Here is a 20533-nt window from a genome sequence, read left to right on the forward strand (position 1 = left end):
GGCAAGGACAGAGGAAGCTGGCTACGTCCAGGGATCGTGACTCCCAACGCGCCCAGAACGGAGGGTGCGCTCCGAAAGCTGCGAGCGGAACCGCGCAGGCAGCACGCAGGACATTTTATCTGGCAGAATATATTCCCCAGGACTAAAATCTGCCCGCTTGCTGTGCTGCACAGACTCGGTATTGCAGACAGCTGAAGTTGACTGCGCAAGGGCTTTAACATGGAGAATAACTCATTACTAATGCTGTTTGCTCTCATCAGCACTAGAAGTCAGGCAGGTTAAAGCTGTGGACTCAGACCTCCAGATCCCCTTCACCCTGACAGTCCAAACCCAAAGATCTGGCAAACCCAGCACTTAAACTCCTCACCCACAGTCTGTCTGTGGAGGGATACCCCAGACACGAGCACCAGTTAACCACGTCGGACCAGTGATGCTCCTGGCCTGAGACAGACCGTGCTCTGCACCCGCACATTTTCAAAGGTCTGGACCAAGTCAAGCTTCAGCACAGGAAAACATGCATTTATCAACAGAGTTCCCTGACATTGGTGGGTCAGTCACAGATGTACTGAAAAACACCTTTCTTTTCCCACCTAGCTGACATTTTGCTTGCTAAGTAGCTAGTAGCAATGCTCTTTACTCACTCTCTTTCCAGGAGGCAGGCAGGCACTGAGTTTTTCTTTTGTCCTCTCTGCATAGGCAATACTTCAGAGTGCTTTCCCCAACCCCTCCGGGGCCCCATGAGCACTCTTTATCTTGCCATTCAATGTACATAAGAGCTCAAAGGGGCTGGTGATTAAGTTCTTCTGGCTCCAATTTGCTAGCGATAGCTTGTCATTTAAACATTGTCTGGCAAGTCTGAAACACTACACCCTAGCAAACGTTGACTTTGGTCTCACCCGATATGCTGGCCGGAGGCTGCTCTGACAACCGTGGGTTTCTGTCTGGAGGTCAAGGAGGAAGGCGGCTGAAGAAAAAAAGCCAGGGGAGATATCTCCCAGCTCAGGGACAGTTCTCAGAGGTTGGCCCTTTAGCACTTCTAATGGGTGGGTCAATTAGTCTAACCTGCCAGAGGTGCAGCAGTTGAGTGAAATCCCCCGGCTAGCAAACCAAGGCAAGGTATTTAATCCTTTTGAGAGCAGCAGCCAGCGGGCCATCCCCAGTGCTGCAGCTAGCTACCCCACCTGCCTCCACTTCCCATCACACGGAGCAAGTATGTCTGGAGAGCGTAGACAAGGACAGGGCTAGAAGATAAAAACAAAAAAAATCCATCGGAAACCAAGCTTCACTAACCCTGCTGCACTTTTGGGGGTTCTTTGTTGCTATTGCAATTCTCAATTCTTGCCCTTAGAGCTCAAAGAGAAAAAAAACTTCTTAAATCCTACAGCAAAAAGGAGACCTTCCAGCCATTAATGCATTTTTTAAGTCTTCCTCTGAAAGAAGTGGAGAATGCAGTCCTGCCTTTGCTCCCTACAATTTAAAGCACGTCCAGAGACTACCACGATGCCCAGGCACTACACCTTGTTCCTGCCGAGCCCAGTGTCTGCCTCACCGCTGCAATGAGCGGTGAAAGGGCCACTGAAGAAAAGCACAAAATAAGCCTAACTTACACACCCAATCAGAACTACTTTAACCTATTCAGAGGCAACGATTTGTGTTTTAATAGTTTTGGAAAGGGATATCAAGGAATTAGAAATCGGTACAACTTACCCTCATAACAAACCACTTGACAGAAGCAACGCCTCATCTAGGAGATATTACTTGGTAAGGCAGCTGTTCCAACAGATTTTGCTAAAGGAATCAGGCCTCGTAAATCTTATCTTTCTTAAAAAAAAAAACCAACAGGACTGCAGATATAATCTAACTGGCCATGTATTTGGTTATCCATGAAGCTTTGGACAGAATTTTCTTTAGAAGGTCTTCAGCAAATTAAGCTCTTGGGGAGTAACAGGGAAAGTTTTCTCACAGAAAAGCAACTGGCTGAAGACACAGGATGTTAAAGGCATAAATTCCAGGGTTTTCGAAACAGGAGGAAGACAACACTGGAATCCCATTCACTTCTGCTTGTACTGGACTATGCAATATATTTGTAAGTGGTCTGGAAAAGTGGTGCCTACACTTACTATAACTTGTGCTGGATAACCAGCATCTCTTCGGCTGGCTCTGAAGGCCTACAGCTGGACGACAAGAGAGCAGAAGAAACTCAATGTCAACAAAGCAAGGCATACAGGGAGGGGGAAGAGACAACTGTAAACAATGTCATGCTCCAAGTCAGCATGTCTGACTCAAAAATTCAAGTGTCTGCGGATAATGCTCTGCAAGTCATTGCTCAATACTTGGGAACAGTCAACAAAGAAATAGCTTTTTTAAAAAATCCCTTAAACTAAGAAGCATAAAAGATTTACTGCTTTACAAATGCACCTTGAACATGACGTGTAGTTCTGGTCACCTTTACTGTGGCACAGAAAGGAGGTGATGCCAATAAAATTAAACAACTGGGAAGCACGACTGTATCCTTAAAAAGACTGTGCCACCCCATCAATCCTTTGGCCAAGATTAAAATCTATGCTTTGACACCAATTTTGAGAAAGCACTGCTAAGATTCACTTGCTGCCTGGTGTAACACCATTACCTTAGTACCAAGACTACAAGAACAACTAGAAAAGTATCAGGGGATTTTATTAGAAAGCCAAGTTTGATTCCCACGCGCAACATAACAGCATGGGGGGGGGGTGGTGGTGGAATTCAAGGGAAGTCTTATCTGTTACCTTTTATTGACAAAACGCTGAAGTCCAAACCAGAGAAGATAAGAGTGAGAGAATGTGCTACTCATAGTGAGTTTTCAATAACACAAACAGCACAGTAGCAGGCGTGAAAAGCCACTGCAATCCATTTTAAATCATTTTGACTGAAACAAGCCTGAAGCACTCAGAATATCTACATTTTGACTTGAGCTCTTAAAGAGCCCCAGCCTTTGGGAAGGAGGTGCATTCTTGCAAATACCGGTTAGGAACAAAGTTTCACAGTCAGCCTAGATCCTAGGTGAAGATATTTTTCAACACAAGCATCTTGTGTTCCAGGCAGCAGGCACGGCTGGTGGTTCCCATCGGGGGACCTGACACAGCACACAAGTCCCATCACTCATTAGTCAAGGGCTCGTAAGGAAAGCACAGAGGAGCACCAGCTGCCAAATGCACTCCAGATTTACAAGTCTCCCAAGCAGCAGGTGACGCTTCCTCCTCTGGTCACTTGACAGGATCTATAAGCTCCAGTTGCGTCTGTTTTCTCAACTTGAGATGCCACCACTCTTGCAGGAGAGTTTGACAGTCTTGGAGAAGGTGGTAAGAGAGGGCTGCGTCCCGGTTCCAAAAGGTGTCACTAACTCACCCCCATCCGACAACACACCAGACAGCAAAAGCAGCAGGTCCCAGCCAGAGGTTTGCAGCCGACTCCACCACGGGAGAACCTCAGCTACCACCTCTCCAGCTCCAGTCAAGCCTGTGCCACCACATCTTCAGGTTGCACGCCTGGCACCCAAACATTTGCCAGCAAACGTTTCCTGAAGTCAGTAGGGGAAATTTGCAGAGTGAACTGAAACTGGTATTTGGGCTAGCAACTCTTTCCCCTTTTAAATTTCCTCTTTTACTTCTGCCTCAACTCCCCCGCGGACTTAAGCATCCTGCCGACAGAGAGAGCCTCTTCCAGGGGAACCGCTCCTCTCTGCCATCGGGTTTCGGGCAGCCCCCCGAAGCGCCGCCACCACCATCGCTCCAAGCCGCACGTGCCAGCAGGGTGGACCCCCACTTTTTTCATAGAAGTAGCCACAGGCCTTCAAACGCCCTGAGCGGAGACAGAAAAGCCTATTTAAGCAAGGAGGGAAACAATCGAGCGCTGTTTCAGGCCAGCAGCAAAACTAAACTCGGCTCGAGTTACCCACCACTGCTTCTAAGCTCCATAGAATAATAATTTCCTCACAAGAAGTTAAAGAATTCAGCTCCTCCTCTCTGAATATTAAACATGAGCACACATTTAACTTCAGACAGCTGATACCCCAATGGCTATAGAAAAAGCAGTTCTCACCAGCAGGTAAGACAACATGAATTTACAATTCCATTACCAACATGCATAATGTGATTATTTCTATGTACCTAATTCCGCGCGTACTAGTAATTCATAGATCTTCAGAAGTAAATTCGGTCACAAAAGTCATTATTTCAAGCTCTGTGCGAGGAGTTTTGGACTCCCAGACGTGCCCAGTTCTAAAAGTCACTTCGACCAACAGGTCAGGCTGGAGCAAGCACGCTGCTCGATATCTGCACCGCAGCCGACCCCTATGTACCAGCCACCCTCCTTCGCGTTAGACAGAACCCGGGAAACAACGCACTCGGGATGTAAATCTTGCACGCGTCCCCTCTGCACACAGACAGAGGTTTTTTAACCACAAACCAATGCTTATCGCTCAGAGTTAATGCAACCGCAACAAGAACACAGTGATCCTTCCTCGGCTTGAGCCTGAAAGCGGTAAGAGGGACCAAGCCAAGTAGCAAACAATCACATGCTCCTTATAGGATCTCCAGCAGCAGAAGAGCTGGTAGTTTCGGCTACTGACAGGCGACATTTGAGGAAGTCTGTCTTCATTTGCACTACCTAGAGGCAGACCACATAGTTGAGGAGCAAAACAGAAGGATTTCTTTTTAATTTCTGCCCTACAGTAAACAGGGGTGGGGGAAGAAGAGGACAAGAAGGTTTATGGGAAGTCATGGAGACTTGCAGTCTGCTGTCCAAAATTAAGTATTTTTGGTTTTAAACTAACTTATGATAATTCACGGAAGACAAAAATCAGGCAGATCTTGCTTGTCTAGTGCCAAAGCTCAGCAAAACCATGCAGATTCATCTCTCCCCATTAATTTCACCACCTCAGGCTCAGACTAGAGGAGGTAGCAACAGACCCTCTCTGGCACACGAGTGGCAGCAGGGGAAGCCAGGCGTCTCAGGCGGCGTGCAAGCTCAGCACCAAATCCCTTTGTGCTGCTACATTTCGAGATTCTCTCCACAACGGACAACCTTTAAAATTACAGGTAAAGAAGAAGGGAAGGGGAGGGGAGAGTCTCTGCTCGTATCACAAACCCCTAGGAATCGCTCTGCGCTGTCATCCCTGCCCATCATCACACTCACGACACCTCCCTCGTGGCACGGCCAGCTCTTCCCTACAGCAGCTATTTCGGAAAACTCCAGAAAGGACTATCCAGAAGCCCTAAAAGCAAAGCGGTGGGAGAGGATACGCTACATTTAATAGCAAAGTAACCACACAGACGGCTAAGAGAGCAGTTTTCCCCCTCTGACAGGGTACTGGATGCACACAGCCCGAGATCAGGCAGCTCGGTTGCTGGAGACAGACAAGCAGTGCCTCTCCACCACAACAAAGTCACTCACACGCTTCTTGCAACTGCCATTTATTTTAAGGAGATTTTCTACTTTGCACAGAACGCACGCCTCCCACCAGCCTCCGTTACAAAGCAATGCTGGGAGTCAAATGTGGCACGTGAGCAAGCGTTCAGCTGTTCTGCGGAAGTCTATTCAGGGATGCAATGCAGTGCAGAATCCTGCAAACTATTCACATTGGTGCTGTGAAACGCTAGACTCCCACCCTCGGCAGAGGCCAGTGGGATCCATACAGAAAATATTAACATGAAAACCTACTGAAAGCCATTAAGAAAAACAGAAAGCAGAGTGATGCACGGGTATTACCTCCCATCTCCCTGTCGAGTGGCGGGTCATCGTCTGCCATGGAGAAGTCCAGAGATGCTCCTGCTATTTCCAGCATATCTTCATCACTAGTGCTGCTCTGGAAACTCCCCCGTCGATAGCCTTTCTGATCCATGGCCAGAGCTTCCAAACCTGGGAGCAAAGGGAAATTTTTTAGAGCACAAGCATGAAGATTCATTTTCTAAGCCAACTGGACTGACGCCCACTTGACACTTTGTCTTGAAGACCAGGAGGCCGCATTGCTCTTCCCACGTGAAGGAGCAATGCAGCGGTACCACCTGAAGTCCGGGCTAGAACAAGCAACTGCTCCGGACAAAACGGGATGTTTACAATTCCAAGCAAAGCTCTTGCGCTAGATTTCATATTGCCACATGCCAGCAACAAACATCCGAGTCCCAGTATGGCATCTGAACTCAACTGGAAAGACATACAAACACAGCAGCAATAGGGTGTCCAGGTTCTTAAAAGAGAACAAGGTTAGGAAACTTTGCACGGCCAAGCCAAGCCCCACAGACGAAAATCCTTCCATAGTAAGGGATCCTACACACATATCCTCTACTCCTCAGCCCACTGCCTGCTGGAAAAGGGCTCAAACTGGATTTTGAATAACCAGCTGCCAGCCACGAGACAGGCTTACTCAAGGCAAGGAGACCGACAAACTGCAAGCAACCACCCCAAAAACTAGAAACAGCCCCTGTCTCAGCTGCCCAACGCTCAGGCGCACTGTCCTGTGTCACCCACCGCCACGGCTTGCACGCGGGTGATCCGACCATGATCTCTGACACAAAAGCAGCCTGAATGCCCCAGATCATGTTTTTCTCTACAGAAAACCAATTATATCTTTAAGTTCTTGACCTAAAAAGCCTCTCAAGGTATTTCCTTTTCCTCCTTTGTATTTCCCACAAAGACTGTGAATCAATTTCCATCTGCTGATCACTATCAGACAGAGCAATTAGAAATCCACTCTAACAGCAGGTAAAGAATGACTCAGGTCAACACCACATTAGACAAGGCACATGACATCCGCTGATGTATTTTCTAAACAATCTCCACATGTGCTCTCAACAGGTTTGCAATGACTTTTTTTTTTTTTTCCTTTTTTTGACCATTTCACCTCCCACGGTGTCCTTGTATTTACTGCTACAGCATTGTGCAAAGCCCATCACGGAGGAAGGATCCTTGCAGCAGAAATGCAACTGTGATGCCCTCCAGATGTGCCAAGCTCACCTACCTGTCATTCTCTGAGATGGAGGCAAACTATCAAAACAACCCAAGTGAATGATGATTCTTAACCCCCTGCACATGAAGCTGCAAAATGCAATCTGGAAGCGCAGTATTAAACTTCATAAATAATCTTAATTAAGTACCCTTGACCTGCTGCCGGACCTAGCCATCTCAAGGAGCTGCCCGCGCCAGACCACGACACGAGACCCGTCATCTCTCCTCCTCTTCTCTAGGATGGCAGGGAAACTACAAAAGCACAAGCTCTGAAAACATAATAATAAATTAAATTGGAAAAAAAATTCAGGTCAGCCTCAAAAATAGCTCTTGCAACCTGAAAGTGGGAATCTTTTCATCTTAATGAGAAGATAGGCCGTGTTCCCTTTTCTCTTGAAAACATACATATTTTTCAAGAGAATTATAGAGGAACCAAATATGCAGCTCAGCCTTATTTCAGGAAGGGAAAAAGCCAGCCAGCACTTGCAAACAGTATGAATTACACACTCTGCAGAAAGCACTTCCTATTACAAAAAAAAAGCCATCACACCACACAAAAAAAAGTCTTGGCATTGTACGAAGTGACGCACCGGGCTCTTTGCTGAGCCTTACTCTGTGGAACACGATGTTAGTTAACTTTTAAGCCCTGTTTACTCATTAAACTGGTGCAGAATGCACCAGTAAAGAAAGTGCCGAGCACTGGCGCGGGGGAATTGGGTGTTCGGGAAGGCACGTGAGCTGCCGCACGCTGCCCTGCCAGCAGCAATGCTTTTAGCACACTCTGAAAGCACAGAGACGGCGCGGGCTGCACTCCTCCATCAGCGTCCACGGAGAACCGAAGGCAGGAGAAACTGAGGAATTCAAAGCTATTATTTGCCAGCTAACAATAAAAATAATTAAGTTGCATTAAAGTGCTGTGGTGCACCTCCGGTAAGCTGCTTCCAGGGAGCGCAGTGGACACCAGCTCGCAGCCCAGGAGGGAGGGACGGCGCGTTTCACCCCGGCAGAGAACTAAAGAAACTGTGCTTGTGCGTCGCAAGGCTTGTCTACAGCATAACACAGTTTTATAGGTATTTTCCCATAAGACTCTGTGTGTGTGTGTGTGTGTATATAACGTGGGAGGGGAGGTTTAAAATATGTCTGTATTCATATATTTGCTTTGCACAAAAAGCATGAATTCGTAGCCCTGCCAGAGGCTGAGTCCCTCAGCCGACAGAAGGCACAACACTGCCAGCACAGGCAGCCAGAAGTCCCTGTTTAAAAAGCAGAAACTGGAGCAATGTCACCTCCCGCTCCCCCCAATTCATCCCCACATTTGTTCTCATTTACAGCTTAAAAAAAAAACAAAAGCAAGCCAACAAGCACACTGCCTTCCAGTCGCAGCAGAGCCCAGGTAACACCCAGCGTGTATGCAGCACAAAAAGGACACAGAAGATGGTAATTCAGTGCTTGCTTCTCTCCCAAGTCCTAAAGCAGCCCCTGGAGACAGAGGTTTAAGTCACTTTTTCTTACAAGAACGCTCCCTCTACAGGCGAGCAACACCTTTCCAGGCTAAACTATCTGCACAAAAAAAAAGAAAAAAAGAAAAAAAGAAAAAAAACCTGTTCTCGTGCTTATCTACGTTGTTAATTTACCACAATACTTTATTGGGTAACGGCTGCCTTTTTCCTACCAGGCCACAGGCACCCTCCGCATCAGGCGTACGTACCAAAAGGCTCCTGGTGCACCCAACGCTCGCGTGAGCGAGCCATCCTCCTCCCGCTGCTCCCATTCACCTCCTCCGCCTTTGTCGGTCCGTCCTGGTTTTTCCCATCGCCGTCAAGCAAAGGGAAGCAACGAAGTAAAACCTGACGGGGTCGGCCCCGCGACGCCTGGAAGTGACTCAGATGACAGCGCTCGCCACCAGGAAGCCGGAGCACCCCGCTGCCATCCTGCAGAGCAAACCCAGCCCCAGCCTCTGCCGCGATGCTAGCTTCAGCCCTCGCAGCGCTTTTCAGTCGACACCAAACCTTGCAGGCTCTTCTCCCCATTTCATGCTTCGACATCACCAGCACACTCAGCAAATCTGCTCCCCCAGCCTCGCCGCAGCACCCGTCCGAGGTCGCCCCTTCCTCTCTGCAGCCCGAGGAGTGGGACCAGCAAGCCACGGGACTGGCGAGCCATAGCACCGGTGAGCTCCGGCACCGCTGCCACGACACTTGCCTCTGCCGAGCGCCTGGCCAGAGACACGGGTGCTCGGAGCAGCCCTTTTGCACCACGCAGGTTCAATGCTTTCCAAGTCAGAGCGTGGTAAAAGTTCCCGCAGCATTTTTCCCTCCCGTCGGACAGGAGGCTCAGCTCCGGCTCCACCAGCACCACAAAGACATCGCACCAGCAGAATATAACTTAAAAAGGGAACAGGGAGTAACCCTGACCAGCCGCCTTCATCAGTCATTGCTGCGGCGGGGGAAGGAGCGAGCTTACCACCTAGCGGCTATTTCATTTGAAAAAGCAAAGCCCAGATCACAAGACGGTCTTTTTTTCAGAGCTCAGCAAATCTAAGCTGAGCTTTAATAGTTCAGGGCACTTCTTCCTTCCCGCCCCCACAGCATCTCTTCACAGGGGCAGGCACATCCCTTCTCACGATTACCAGATCCAATGGTACACAGATAAGAAAAAAATAGAATAAGCCAATTGTAACTGAAAAAACAAAGGAAAGGAGAGAAACATGTATCATTTAGCTGTTATGTCAATACTCCTGGTACCTGGCTGGGAGCCAGCAGAGCAAGGCTTTCCTGCAGCATTATCACTCCAGAGGCTCACATTGCCATTAAAAAAACCCAACATTTCTCTTCCAGAGCAGAGGAGGTTACTCCACGAGAGAGAAGCTTCAGTCTACTTGTAAACTAAGTGAACTGGTTTGGATTTCATTGTATTCCAGCCCATGAAACATGTAACCCTGCCAGGCCCGGGCTCGATGTGCAGACTTCAAGTGAATTGCAAGAGGGCTGGGCACCGATCTTAACCAAAAAACCAAACCAAAACAAAAACCAACCAACAACCAACCAACCAAAAAACCCCAACTGTAATTTCTTCTTTAACTGCTAAAAATCAAACCACCGTGCATACAAAGTTGGAGGCAGCAACCTCGGAAGAGCTCCACGCGTGCTCCTCGCGCTTCCCTCGGCTACAGGTGCCCACGGAAGGACGGTGCCGGGCGGCAATTGCAGGCGAAGGCAGGGTACAACAGAGACAACTGTAAATGCCTGCTGTAACACGCACCCTCCGGAGCCCTACAGGAAGATTTGAACCAAGAAGCCCCGTGCACAGTCGCACTGCCAAATTAAACATCCCAGGGAGAGGGGCAAGACCTCTGTGATTACACTGCGACAGAAAAGCCGAATGACTTGCAGCAGGAGGTTTTGCCGCAGCTGGGGTGCTGCCACACCAGGCTGCCCCTCGCCAAGCCCCTCTCCAGCGCTCGGAGCGCACAAGAGGGATTTTACCAGCACAGTCCAAAGTACAAATGCCGCAAGAGCAGCTCTCCACTTTTGAGTTTTTCCTGGCAAGGGTAGCATCCCCTGAAGCCTAAAAAGTCTGCCCTCATCTGAAAACAAATCGGGGTTCAGGTACTGGTGGAACCTTTGAAAGTATCATTTGTAGCTTTATAAAAGAGACGATGCTATTTTTCCAAGTCATTCCGTCCTCGAATTCCCTGTGCTATCTGAAGTGACTACAACCAGTCTCCCCTTCTGTACAGAAGAAACTGCACCAACAGGTGAGTTGATAAAGGTGAGGATTTTTTACACCATCTTTAAGATCCCTTCGGGTGCAGTATGTGACCTACAAATATCTTCAGGGAAAAATGAAACGTTCTAAAACGTGTTGCTATTAGCAATGGCTTGGTTTCACAAACACCAGATAAATCACTTAACAGAAGGGTTTAGTGGCTCAATTAAGATTATCAACGCACCTTCTGCCATCGCATTTTAAGTGTACGGTCATAAAAGCATTTATTTACCTATGTTCACTTCTCGCTGTCCGCTTGCCTGTTTCTCCTCTGAAGAGCAGACAACTGCTTCAACCTCGAGCATCAGTCTGCTTCTCCCATTGCCCTCCTCTCCCCCTAGGCGAGGACAGCTCCCTTCCTGGGGTGGCCAAGGGGGGCTCCGGGGCTCCCCCAGCCCAGCACTACCACAGGAGCAGGGAACTGGAGAGAAGTTGTCCTTCTCGGGCGGGAGCAGGCGGCACGGAGCCCCGTCGGCCCCGGAGCAAGGCTGACCTGGCCGACGGGAGTCTGCCGCTCCATCCCACAGCTCCACGTAGCATCTCGTCCTCAGCGGCCGCTTGAGCAAAGGCAAACAAACACAGGCGAGCTGTTCGCATTAGGCAAGGGCTGTACGGCCACGCTGGTCTGGAACAATAGATGGTTTTAGAGAAACTGGGAAATCTACCAACACCAGCCGAACACAAAGACTTGAATTGTTTTAGGGCTTGTTTGGGGTTCCTTTGTTGTTCCTTGACACGTACTCACACGGGCCCCAGGGAGACGACATTCCATGCTCTGGTCTGACATCCTTCCAGCAAGGTAATGCACGCCGTCACGTTTCACCAGGTAACGCCAGAAAGCACTGTACGAATTCTGCGACGTTTCAGGTTTCCCCAGCACTTCTGTACATTGTGCTGATGCAGCATGTTAATGGATTCACTGCCATCCCGGGACGCTTGTGTACTGACAGGCACACAGACGCTTACAGCTGATGTCCTTAAGTCTGCATTAGTGTCACGTCTTCTTGACTAATTCATCATTCCACATAGCTTATGCCACTCAGCCCAGTACAGTGGAAAACTCAAGTGGAGGCAAACATCAATCACCCTCAGCTGATTTCACCCTGAGCTCGCGAGTAACTACACTTGGCTTCTGAATAAAACCTTGTTTCTGGGAGTGTTGTTAATAGAATCACATATACTTGCCAGAAAAGCATATCTCCAGAAGCAAGATGTTCCAGTATCTTATTTATTAGATTAAAAATCCCCCACAATCATCCACCACTGATTAAAGAAACGGTTTGCTGATGCAGATGCTTTACATAAAAGGGATTTCTAGAAATAAGAAAAAAAAAGCAGCCCATTTCTCCTGCTTTACCAGAAATTCCCACAGCTACACACAGCTGGTGAGAAGACTTTAGGGAAGCAAAACATACTCGTACGGCACATTGCAGGAAAGCTCCTTGGGTTTGCTCGAGAGGGCAGATCGGGGTGGATTTTTGTGTGTTGGTTTTCCTGGAGGAGGAAGAGGAAAGAGGAGAACAAGCAGCCAAAGACCTCTCTCCTGGCGTTTTCCACGGAATAAGCATGAAAACACTTAACACCTACAATGGAAGACGTTTCAACGGCTTTGAACTGTTCAGGTCACTGAAGAAATCACTATTTATTTCTAGCAGATTCAATGAGAACACGGTGCTATGTCTTATGACGATAAAGACCTCGTTACTCAGATCACAATCAAGGAAGTGCAGAGTTGTTCCACCCCAACTTCTACGCTAATTTGCAACTAGTTTTCCCCATCAGTACCTGGAAGGCATAGACCTTGGTAAAGGCCTTGTACAACTTTCTAAAACTGGTATTTGTGAGAAAAGCTTTGACAGTCACCATAGGCATCAACACTGTGCATGCTGCTCCTAATCCCCGCGTACGTGCACACTTAAACAAAAATCAAGTAGGAATGCGCTTTCCAAGTGCTTCGGGGGTGAGGGGGGGAAGCAACAAGACAGAGTGGGATGGGAACTCTGGAAACATCTGGCTTTCCGATGGGAGAACAAAGGCCGAGGATATCCACAAAGTGCCCAGGCTCGTTAGGGCTGTTACGGAGCCTGAGCCGGCCCAGCCGCCCGCCTGCCGCACACAGACCTCGTGGGTTGCAGAGAAGGCAAGAGATGGAAACGAGCAGAGGGAGGTCAAAGCCCTGGGGAAGATCTGCTCCCGAGAGTCACCCCCTAACAACAAGGAAACAACTGACATTCTCTCGCTCCTGTACCGTGCTTTCCTTTCCGACAAAGCCTGCCGTCGCATCCTGCGGTACCAACGAGCAAAAAGACGTTACGAGACAAGGTCGCGCAGGCAGGGTGGGCAGACTTTAGACCAGGAGCCAAGAGCCATAGGGCTGTATCCCCGGTCCCACAAAGCAACTTGTGGTTTTAGCTAAATCATATTATCTGCTTTGGTGTTTCCATCCACGAGATGGGGGGAAAGCTTATTTACTTCTTGGGGAAATGGCAGGAAGTTGGTTGGTTTTGAACTACTTGCATGGAAGGTACCTGTGGGTCCAGGCTGGCAGGAGGGGTAATTCACACTGCATGGGTTCACTCAAAACAGTCTTCCTCGGTGAAGTGAAATCAACTCCAGAAGCGGACTGCTGTGTTCATGTTCCCCATCCCAAAACCTCGCTGGGAGCTTTCGCACCGCCACAGCCATAACCCCAGGCACGACTCGAAGCAGGTACCGACCGAGACGAGCTGCTCCGGCAGCGCGATGCGGTGAGCACACGGATGCAACCAAAGGCACGGCCAGCCCCATTCAAGACCAACATCAGTCCCCCAAAAGCTAAAAGGAACGTCGTTTAGCACAAGTTCAGCTCAGCTGTCACTGGTAGCACCAGTAAATCACAACTCATTATTAGAAACATATTTTCTTAGTTACTTCCTCCCAGTTATCTGCTGCATCAATTGGCTTCTCCAGGAAGCCTCATTCTCCCTCCCTCTTCCTGGGCGTGCTCCAGTTCTTTGTAATATTAATCACGTTGGGTATAGTTTTAAGAAACTGTGTTAAAACAAGCCAAGTCACATTTAACAGTCAGCCAACAGGACTGTTTACAATGTTACTGGGCTTACCAATTGTCAGGTGGCTAAATCATCTCCGGCAAACCAGGTCCTGTTTTGGCTGGGGGCAAATTCCCATTAAAAACTTCTTATGACAACGTGAGACAGCGACAGGGAAAGCTCTTGCACGGACAGGAGTCATCAACAAGTTTCTGTGCACAAAAGTGAGGCACGGACCAGGGGAAGTGAATGCAGCAACATTGGGCACTGACCTGTACGCAGTATTCATGTTTCCTACAAATTCAGCAGGGAAGCAGGTTTCTAAGCAGTCACTGGCAAGGTGGTGTAAGCTCCCCAACCCACACAGATCCTTTCTTACCTTCAGGGCTTTCCCTGTTATTTGAAGGGGAATTTAGAAGCAGGAGCAGTCCGACAACCACTTGCAGGTTGAAAGCGGGTTATGTTTCCAACAGATAGTATCTTTTTGGTATGTTATACTACCTTGCTCTACTTCCTAAAAGCCGACAAGCAGTTCTTCCTGATAATTACTGATAGGCAACCACAACTCTCAAGCCACACACGCCCCTCCCCAAAGCAGTAAACTCCCATTTAAACATTTTTGTTGATATTGCTATTTTTTTCTACAGTTGACTATACATACAAGCTGGGTCTGTACAGGTTATGGCTGTTGGAACAGCTGTGTGGGAGACAGGAAAGGACAGAAAAGCCGGTACACCAGTGTACTGGAGATGCAGAGCAAGGCATGCTTCCCCCGCCTGCAGACACCTGAGGATGAGCGTGGGAAGATGCACACAGCCAGACCGACCGCCACGTCCCTCAGAACAGCCATGCCGCTCTTCTCGGAGGGTTTGTTTTTTTTCCCCCCATTTCACTGGGGCAAGCACCTGTGACACTTCACATAACCAGCCTATTTAGAGAGACGGACTACACCTTGGATTTCCCAATACCCGCTCCTGTTTCCAAAGTTATGTGCTGCTTATCCCTCCTCTCACGCTAGACACCTCTGCTTCCAGCCCACGGAGACATGCCTAGCACGAGCCAGCCGGGATTCGGGAAAGGACCCACAGCAATGCCAGCCCAGGCCCTGCACAGTCGCCGTTCGTGTTACCAAATGACGCTTTGAGTTGCATCCCCTCTTGCGACGCTGACCACGGGCCTCAGACAGCTCTCGGGTCCAGGCTCACCCCCCATTTAGCCACCCAGCTTTCTCCAACAGGTTTGGTTTTATCCTCTTGTACAATATTACCCCTATTGTAGCTTTACTCGAGTGTTGCTCGAGGTTCAGATCAAAGCAGCCTGACCGGCGTGGTTACTGGGATCACGGGCATTTCAGTGCTTTTCTCCAGAAGTCCCTGCTTTTTTTAAGACACTTCATCACATAGAAACGCAGTGAGCACCAAGACGCAAGTCAGACCGCCTTGCTTTTGCTGGGTTGGTTTTTTTCCTCCTAAACTTTTTGTAATTTCCATTTTAACTTCCAGTTAAAAAGCCACAACCTTAGCTCAGACACCTCTTCCCAAGAGCTTCTTCACCAACACTTCCAGCTTCTTTTCAGGTTAATGTTTTGACAAAAAGCAGCCTAACTTGAAAACGCAAAAGACCAAATTTACAGGCAGTTTGTGATTGTGCCATGCAACAGACAGTTAAGGGGGTTTTGCTACTGGTTTTTAAGCTTTCTGTATTTTCCAGACTAAATTCAGTTATTTACAGCAGTTTCCATACTGAAACACAACCAGCAGCTTCTCTGCCATTAAACCACCCTCTTTGGAAACCCAGGATGGTGAAACTGGTTGACTGGCACAGCTCTCTGTAGGAGCATCAGCTGAGCTACAGCCTTGTTTTTAAAACGTACCTGTGTAGCTGGTAAGCAATGACCCCGAAGTGTCTACAGGCCATCCTCAGGTTAGCAAATCTTCAACAACATACAGCCAGATGTCACGCCATTCATCCAGCCTTCCCAATGCAAATGGGAAGAGCGTGATTAACGCACGACCCAGAGTGAAACAGCCAGAATAAATGCAGGTGGTTTCCATCACAGAGACTGCTTCAGCATTAAGAACAGATCTGACACGGTTTTCATCCTGAAAACACCAAAATCTTGGATGAAGACTCTAAAGCCGCCTCCTGCCGAAATCTCTAGTCTTAAACCAGTTCACAACCAAAGCTGTCGTCACGGCCAGCTCCTTCCCTAGCAGAGCTCTAGGAAGCAGAACATCCCTACGGGCCCCGTTTTCGTTAAGGAGGTAGGCTTCTTGGATGACAGTTTCCAAGGCGAGATGGCCACAGACCATGCTCGAGGAGCTACAGCCGAAGTCCATGCTGACGAGAAGTGGAGGAGTCAGGGGCTCCCAGACGCACAGCACCGAAGGCGCTCAAGCAGCCGAAGGCTGGACCACCTCCCTCCATCCTCTCCCCACTACAGGGTCCGGAGGGGGACCGGCCCCACGACCTGCAGCTTCAGTCCGGCACAGTGCAACACGCTGCAGTTCACAGCAGCGTTATCAAACCAGCCGCAGCGCATCCGCCCCAAAATCACGTGGAAAAACGACTTGGATGCAAGACAAGAAGATCTTAATACAGAAAAGTCTTCAAGGCATCATGAAAACCATTAGTACTGGCCAAATACGGGTTTTATATAAAGCGTTCTTTTTCCACTTAACGGTAGGGAAGCGCACAGAGTATACGTGTTAGCCTCATTTAAACCCAGACACGCTTCAAGGCTCAGCAATGTTTCTTAAATGAGATCGCTGATACTGCAACGGGCAGATCCCAAGAACTAGTCTAGCCAGAGGCTTCTATTCTCTCCCCCATTCCCAAAAATATATCACTGCACGGTCACCCAAGCAGCACAGCTCCGCAAACATCACTGAGCCGGTGCTCCGTGGCCGTATTCACCCACGGTTCGCAGCAACACCCGCAGACACTCGGCACTAACACGGGTCCCCTGTGCCACGCAACACATGAGACCGTTTCACACCCCACGCAGAACAACTTGCCGGACAGCAGTGTTTTTAAATACTGGTCCTTTCATGTTTGCCCCGATAGGGCAAACAAGAAAATAAGGCAATTTATTAAAAGGTACAGATAATTTTCTACTTCCCGACTAAAATAAGTTACTACACCCACAGAACTAATGTTTTGTAAACTCATTTCCACTTTTCAGGTTAAAAATGTAAACGTGATTTACAATCATCCCACTCTTTCCATATCTGTTACATTTAGTTATTTTACTGGAATTCAAAACAGACAAGAATTTGCTGTTACAGAGGTGAAGTCCTTCAGATCTAATTGAGAAAGCTTATGCCTAAAACTGTGTCAGACAAAAAAAAAAAGCCAAACAACCACTGATAAAATATCGTCTCTCCTCAAACACCACCACTTTTTTCCCCCTTGTCCTTTCCTTTTTCCCTTTTTTTAAAGACTAAGGACCATCATGGCTACAATAGCAAGATTTCAACAAATATTTCCAATTATATTTTAGAGTCCACTTTAGTTTCAAGCTTGCATCAAGTTTCAGCTGGAAACCTGTCATTTCATACTTTTCTAAGTGCCAAGTACTGTATCTCTTCCAGTAGAGTACCTTACCTTTTTTGTTTGTTTTTGAGACACTTCACAGCACACCCTGAAATTCAAACAGCACTACGTGGTATCAGGTTAAGACTTATTTTGGGGAAACTGCAGTTCTGCTTCTTGCTTGACAAGGTAGAAAACGCCCAAATTACTGAAATATAGGCTACAACGGACTTAACAGGGGATTTTCTGAGGCACAAAGAGAACGTAAAGCACCCGACTTGCACAAAATCCTCTGTGAGAAAAGCCTCCTGAAAGCCTCCCCATCGCGACGGTAAAGGGGTTACGGGAGGAGAACCCGAGCCCTGGCAAGAACTGCTGCTAAGCTTCCCCAGGGAGGTGGCGTTAATGATCCGAAGAAATGCTGCCAAATCGCACTGAGAATTACAGCTGGCACGCACCGAATGCTGTGAAGCAGCCAGGCCCCGAGTGCTGCACACACAAGTTACCTTTCCAACATCTCCCTCTCCATGAAATCCATCCGAGCTGCTCGGCGCACGTGTTGTAGCTGATTTTCTACATTTTTGTCACAGCAATGGATTTCATCCTGCTCGCAGGCACCTCCTCAGGCTGACTGGCTATTGGATCCAAAGTATACATGCTCTTTCCTTGTACAGTCGCTAGATGTTTTAAAAAACAGTCAGAAGTTCCTGAAGAGGGCGGGATAAAAATGGCATTTTGGAAGTACCGAATTGCAGCCCAACAGGTCTGAAACCCATTGCACTGAACCAGAGCAAGCTGGCACACAAACAACAGGGCTAACTCGCTGGCTGCAATACTGAAGCAGCTCTCAGGACTCACTGAATTTCTAGAGATGGTTCAGCCTCTTACAAAACCAGGACGCGCATTCAGTAGCTCACCTTCCACCCTCCAACAGCAGAAGCTGCAACGTTTCGGTGTCTAAACGTTCTGTAGCTACCCACGACGCCAGCACCCTCAAAATACAAAGAGATTTCCTTCTCCCCTTTGGGATGAAGTGAAATTTGGCTAGAGAGTAAAGCAGCTACGGCCACTGAAATAAGCAGCCTGACCCTGTACTTAATTTCCAGCCAGGTTCTCAGGAGGCACCTTTAGGAGCTGAGCCTCAGCGGCGGCACGCTGGCTTCACCCACAGCAGAGTCACCACGTGGCTTTCAGACCCTCTGTTAACGGACACCTTCCATGCTGTTCGCTATAAAGTGTTCTGGAAAACGCAACTGCACATACATTTCATCAGGGACTGTTCAATTTATTGTCATGCAGCACTTAAGAGATCAGGGACACCATACAAACACACAAAGGATCTTCCCTTTATCGATTATGGTCCTTATGGTCTCAAAGGAGAGCAGAAATGCACTGCCACTGACTGCAGCAGTCTTTCTTTTATTTAAAACTTTAAAAAGTGATATTGCAGCAGGTGTCAGTAAAAAAGAAAAAAATTGAAGTAATTTTATGTACCCTGTGTAGGTCTCACTACAGTTCTTAAGTTCCCTGAGAATTTTCTGCTTAAAGCAAAAACCCATGAAGAGGCAACAGGACTATTACAACGAAAATCAGGGACACAACGAAAATCTCCCACCCCGCAAAAAGCCACCGGTTGCCTCTATCTGACCGAAGTGCTTGTCTGGGTATTCTCATCTCCCCTAACTCTATTACCCAAGCATGCCTGGAGCGTCCCTTCTTCTGAATAAAACACATATACATCCACTACGCAGACAAATCCAAAGTTCGGTCAGTTGGCTGCTGAAATTCGACTGAAAAAGAGCCGTACAGAGGCAGAAGGAGCTTCCACGGCAGCCTGCTCTGTCCTGGAGACGGCCTCATTCTGCCCTACAGCACAGCCACTTCTTTCTGCTCCAGATAACAACAGGGCGCTGCAAGAGCCGGCTTCCCTGGAGACAGTCTCACCCATTCCTCAGCCTTGAGAAACGAATGGCTGCTGAGGAAACCCTTGAGGGTTTCACCCTCAGGATGCCGGGCCACGCACCCGACATCCCACCTTCCATGACACAGCCGCGCAGAAAGGGAACAACTAGGAAACACCGCCAGCGGCACCGCAACGAGCCCTGAAACGCTAGTTACGGTGTTTTCACACCAATTCACAGTATCCAAGCGCTGGCCTCAAACTAAAAGCACTATGCAAACATCTGCAGCGTGACAGCGACGGGTACGCAGCACCGCAGAAGTCCAAATCATCTGGCTTTGCAGGTTCTCCTATCAAGCAGACACGGATGCGCCCAGGGTGACCTTGGCTGAAGCGGCGTGCCTGCTCCGTCTCACACGGCAGGCTCCCCAGGGCCCCTCATCTGCTCTGCCTTCGGATGCTGCCCAAGCTACACCCGGGAGACGGGTGGGCTTCCACGCTCAAGGGACTCATTCAGAAAAGGATCTTCCAAAACCAGGGCTCGCAGTCCTTCAGAAACAACTGCACGTGAAGCTGTGCTGCGTAACCAAGGGTGAGTTGTTATTCCGGCGGGAATAATTAAAAGCATGATGCAAGATGCACATAAATATTCAAACCCACGCTGTCAATTCCGCACTCAGGCACTCAGACCTGAACCCAAACTCCCGGACAAACCCGCTGGACGAGGCTAAGACCAGACAATGGCAACGTCAGCCACCGCCAGCCCTCGTCTGGCTGCGCGCGCAGTCCGGGGCGCAGGCCACCCGGTCGGGCTTCATCTGCCCCCCGAACACCCACACGACTTGTGAGATGATAGGGATGAACTCTACCCCTACGTAAGCATGCTCAAGGTGAGGAATTTTGGGGGGCAGGTTTGCCTTCCTTCGCTAGTGACCAGATCCAGCTGGAGACACAGCTGGGGCCACCTTCCACACCAAGGATGGAAGAAGAAAATGAGGAATCGTGGCAGAGGGAAAGGAATAATATGGGTGTTGGGGAAGGAGGAGGTGGGTGAAGGTGGACACAGGGCAAAGGAGCGGAAGAAGCAGGCGAGCCTTGAGAGCCCACGGCGCTGCAGCAAGCACCTTGATCTGAGGGGAGGATGCCGCCACTGCCGCGCAGACAAGTCCTTGAAAATGCTATTCCCAGGTAAAAAAAGAAAATCCGTGTACATCACCCTGCACTTAAAATCCCCATACCAAACCCAGGCGGCAGCGGCACAAGCCTGGGTGCTGTGGGAGATGTTCCCGGGCATCTCAGCAGCAGGAGACCTTCCCCAGGC

At 48.8% G+C, this 20533-nt stretch overlaps 1 protein-coding gene across 1 annotated transcript in view; it reads right to left on the reverse strand.

The window, feature by feature from the left end:
- The window catches only part of LOC127019690 (H(+)/Cl(-) exchange transporter 5), a 44551-nt gene that overhangs the window by 21573 nt on the left and 2445 nt on the right, over positions 1-20533 (reverse strand). Inside the window, exon 3 of the mRNA XM_050901860.1 lies at positions 5746-5895. Coding sequence (XP_050757817.1) covers positions 5746-5895 — 150 coding nt within the window. The remainder of the gene's footprint in view (positions 1-5745; positions 5896-20533) is intronic.

Source organism: Gymnogyps californianus, chromosome 9 (genome assembly GCF_018139145.2).
Source record: "Gymnogyps californianus isolate 813 chromosome 9, ASM1813914v2, whole genome shotgun sequence".
Classification (NCBI taxonomy): domain Eukaryota; kingdom Metazoa; phylum Chordata; class Aves; order Accipitriformes; family Cathartidae; genus Gymnogyps; species Gymnogyps californianus.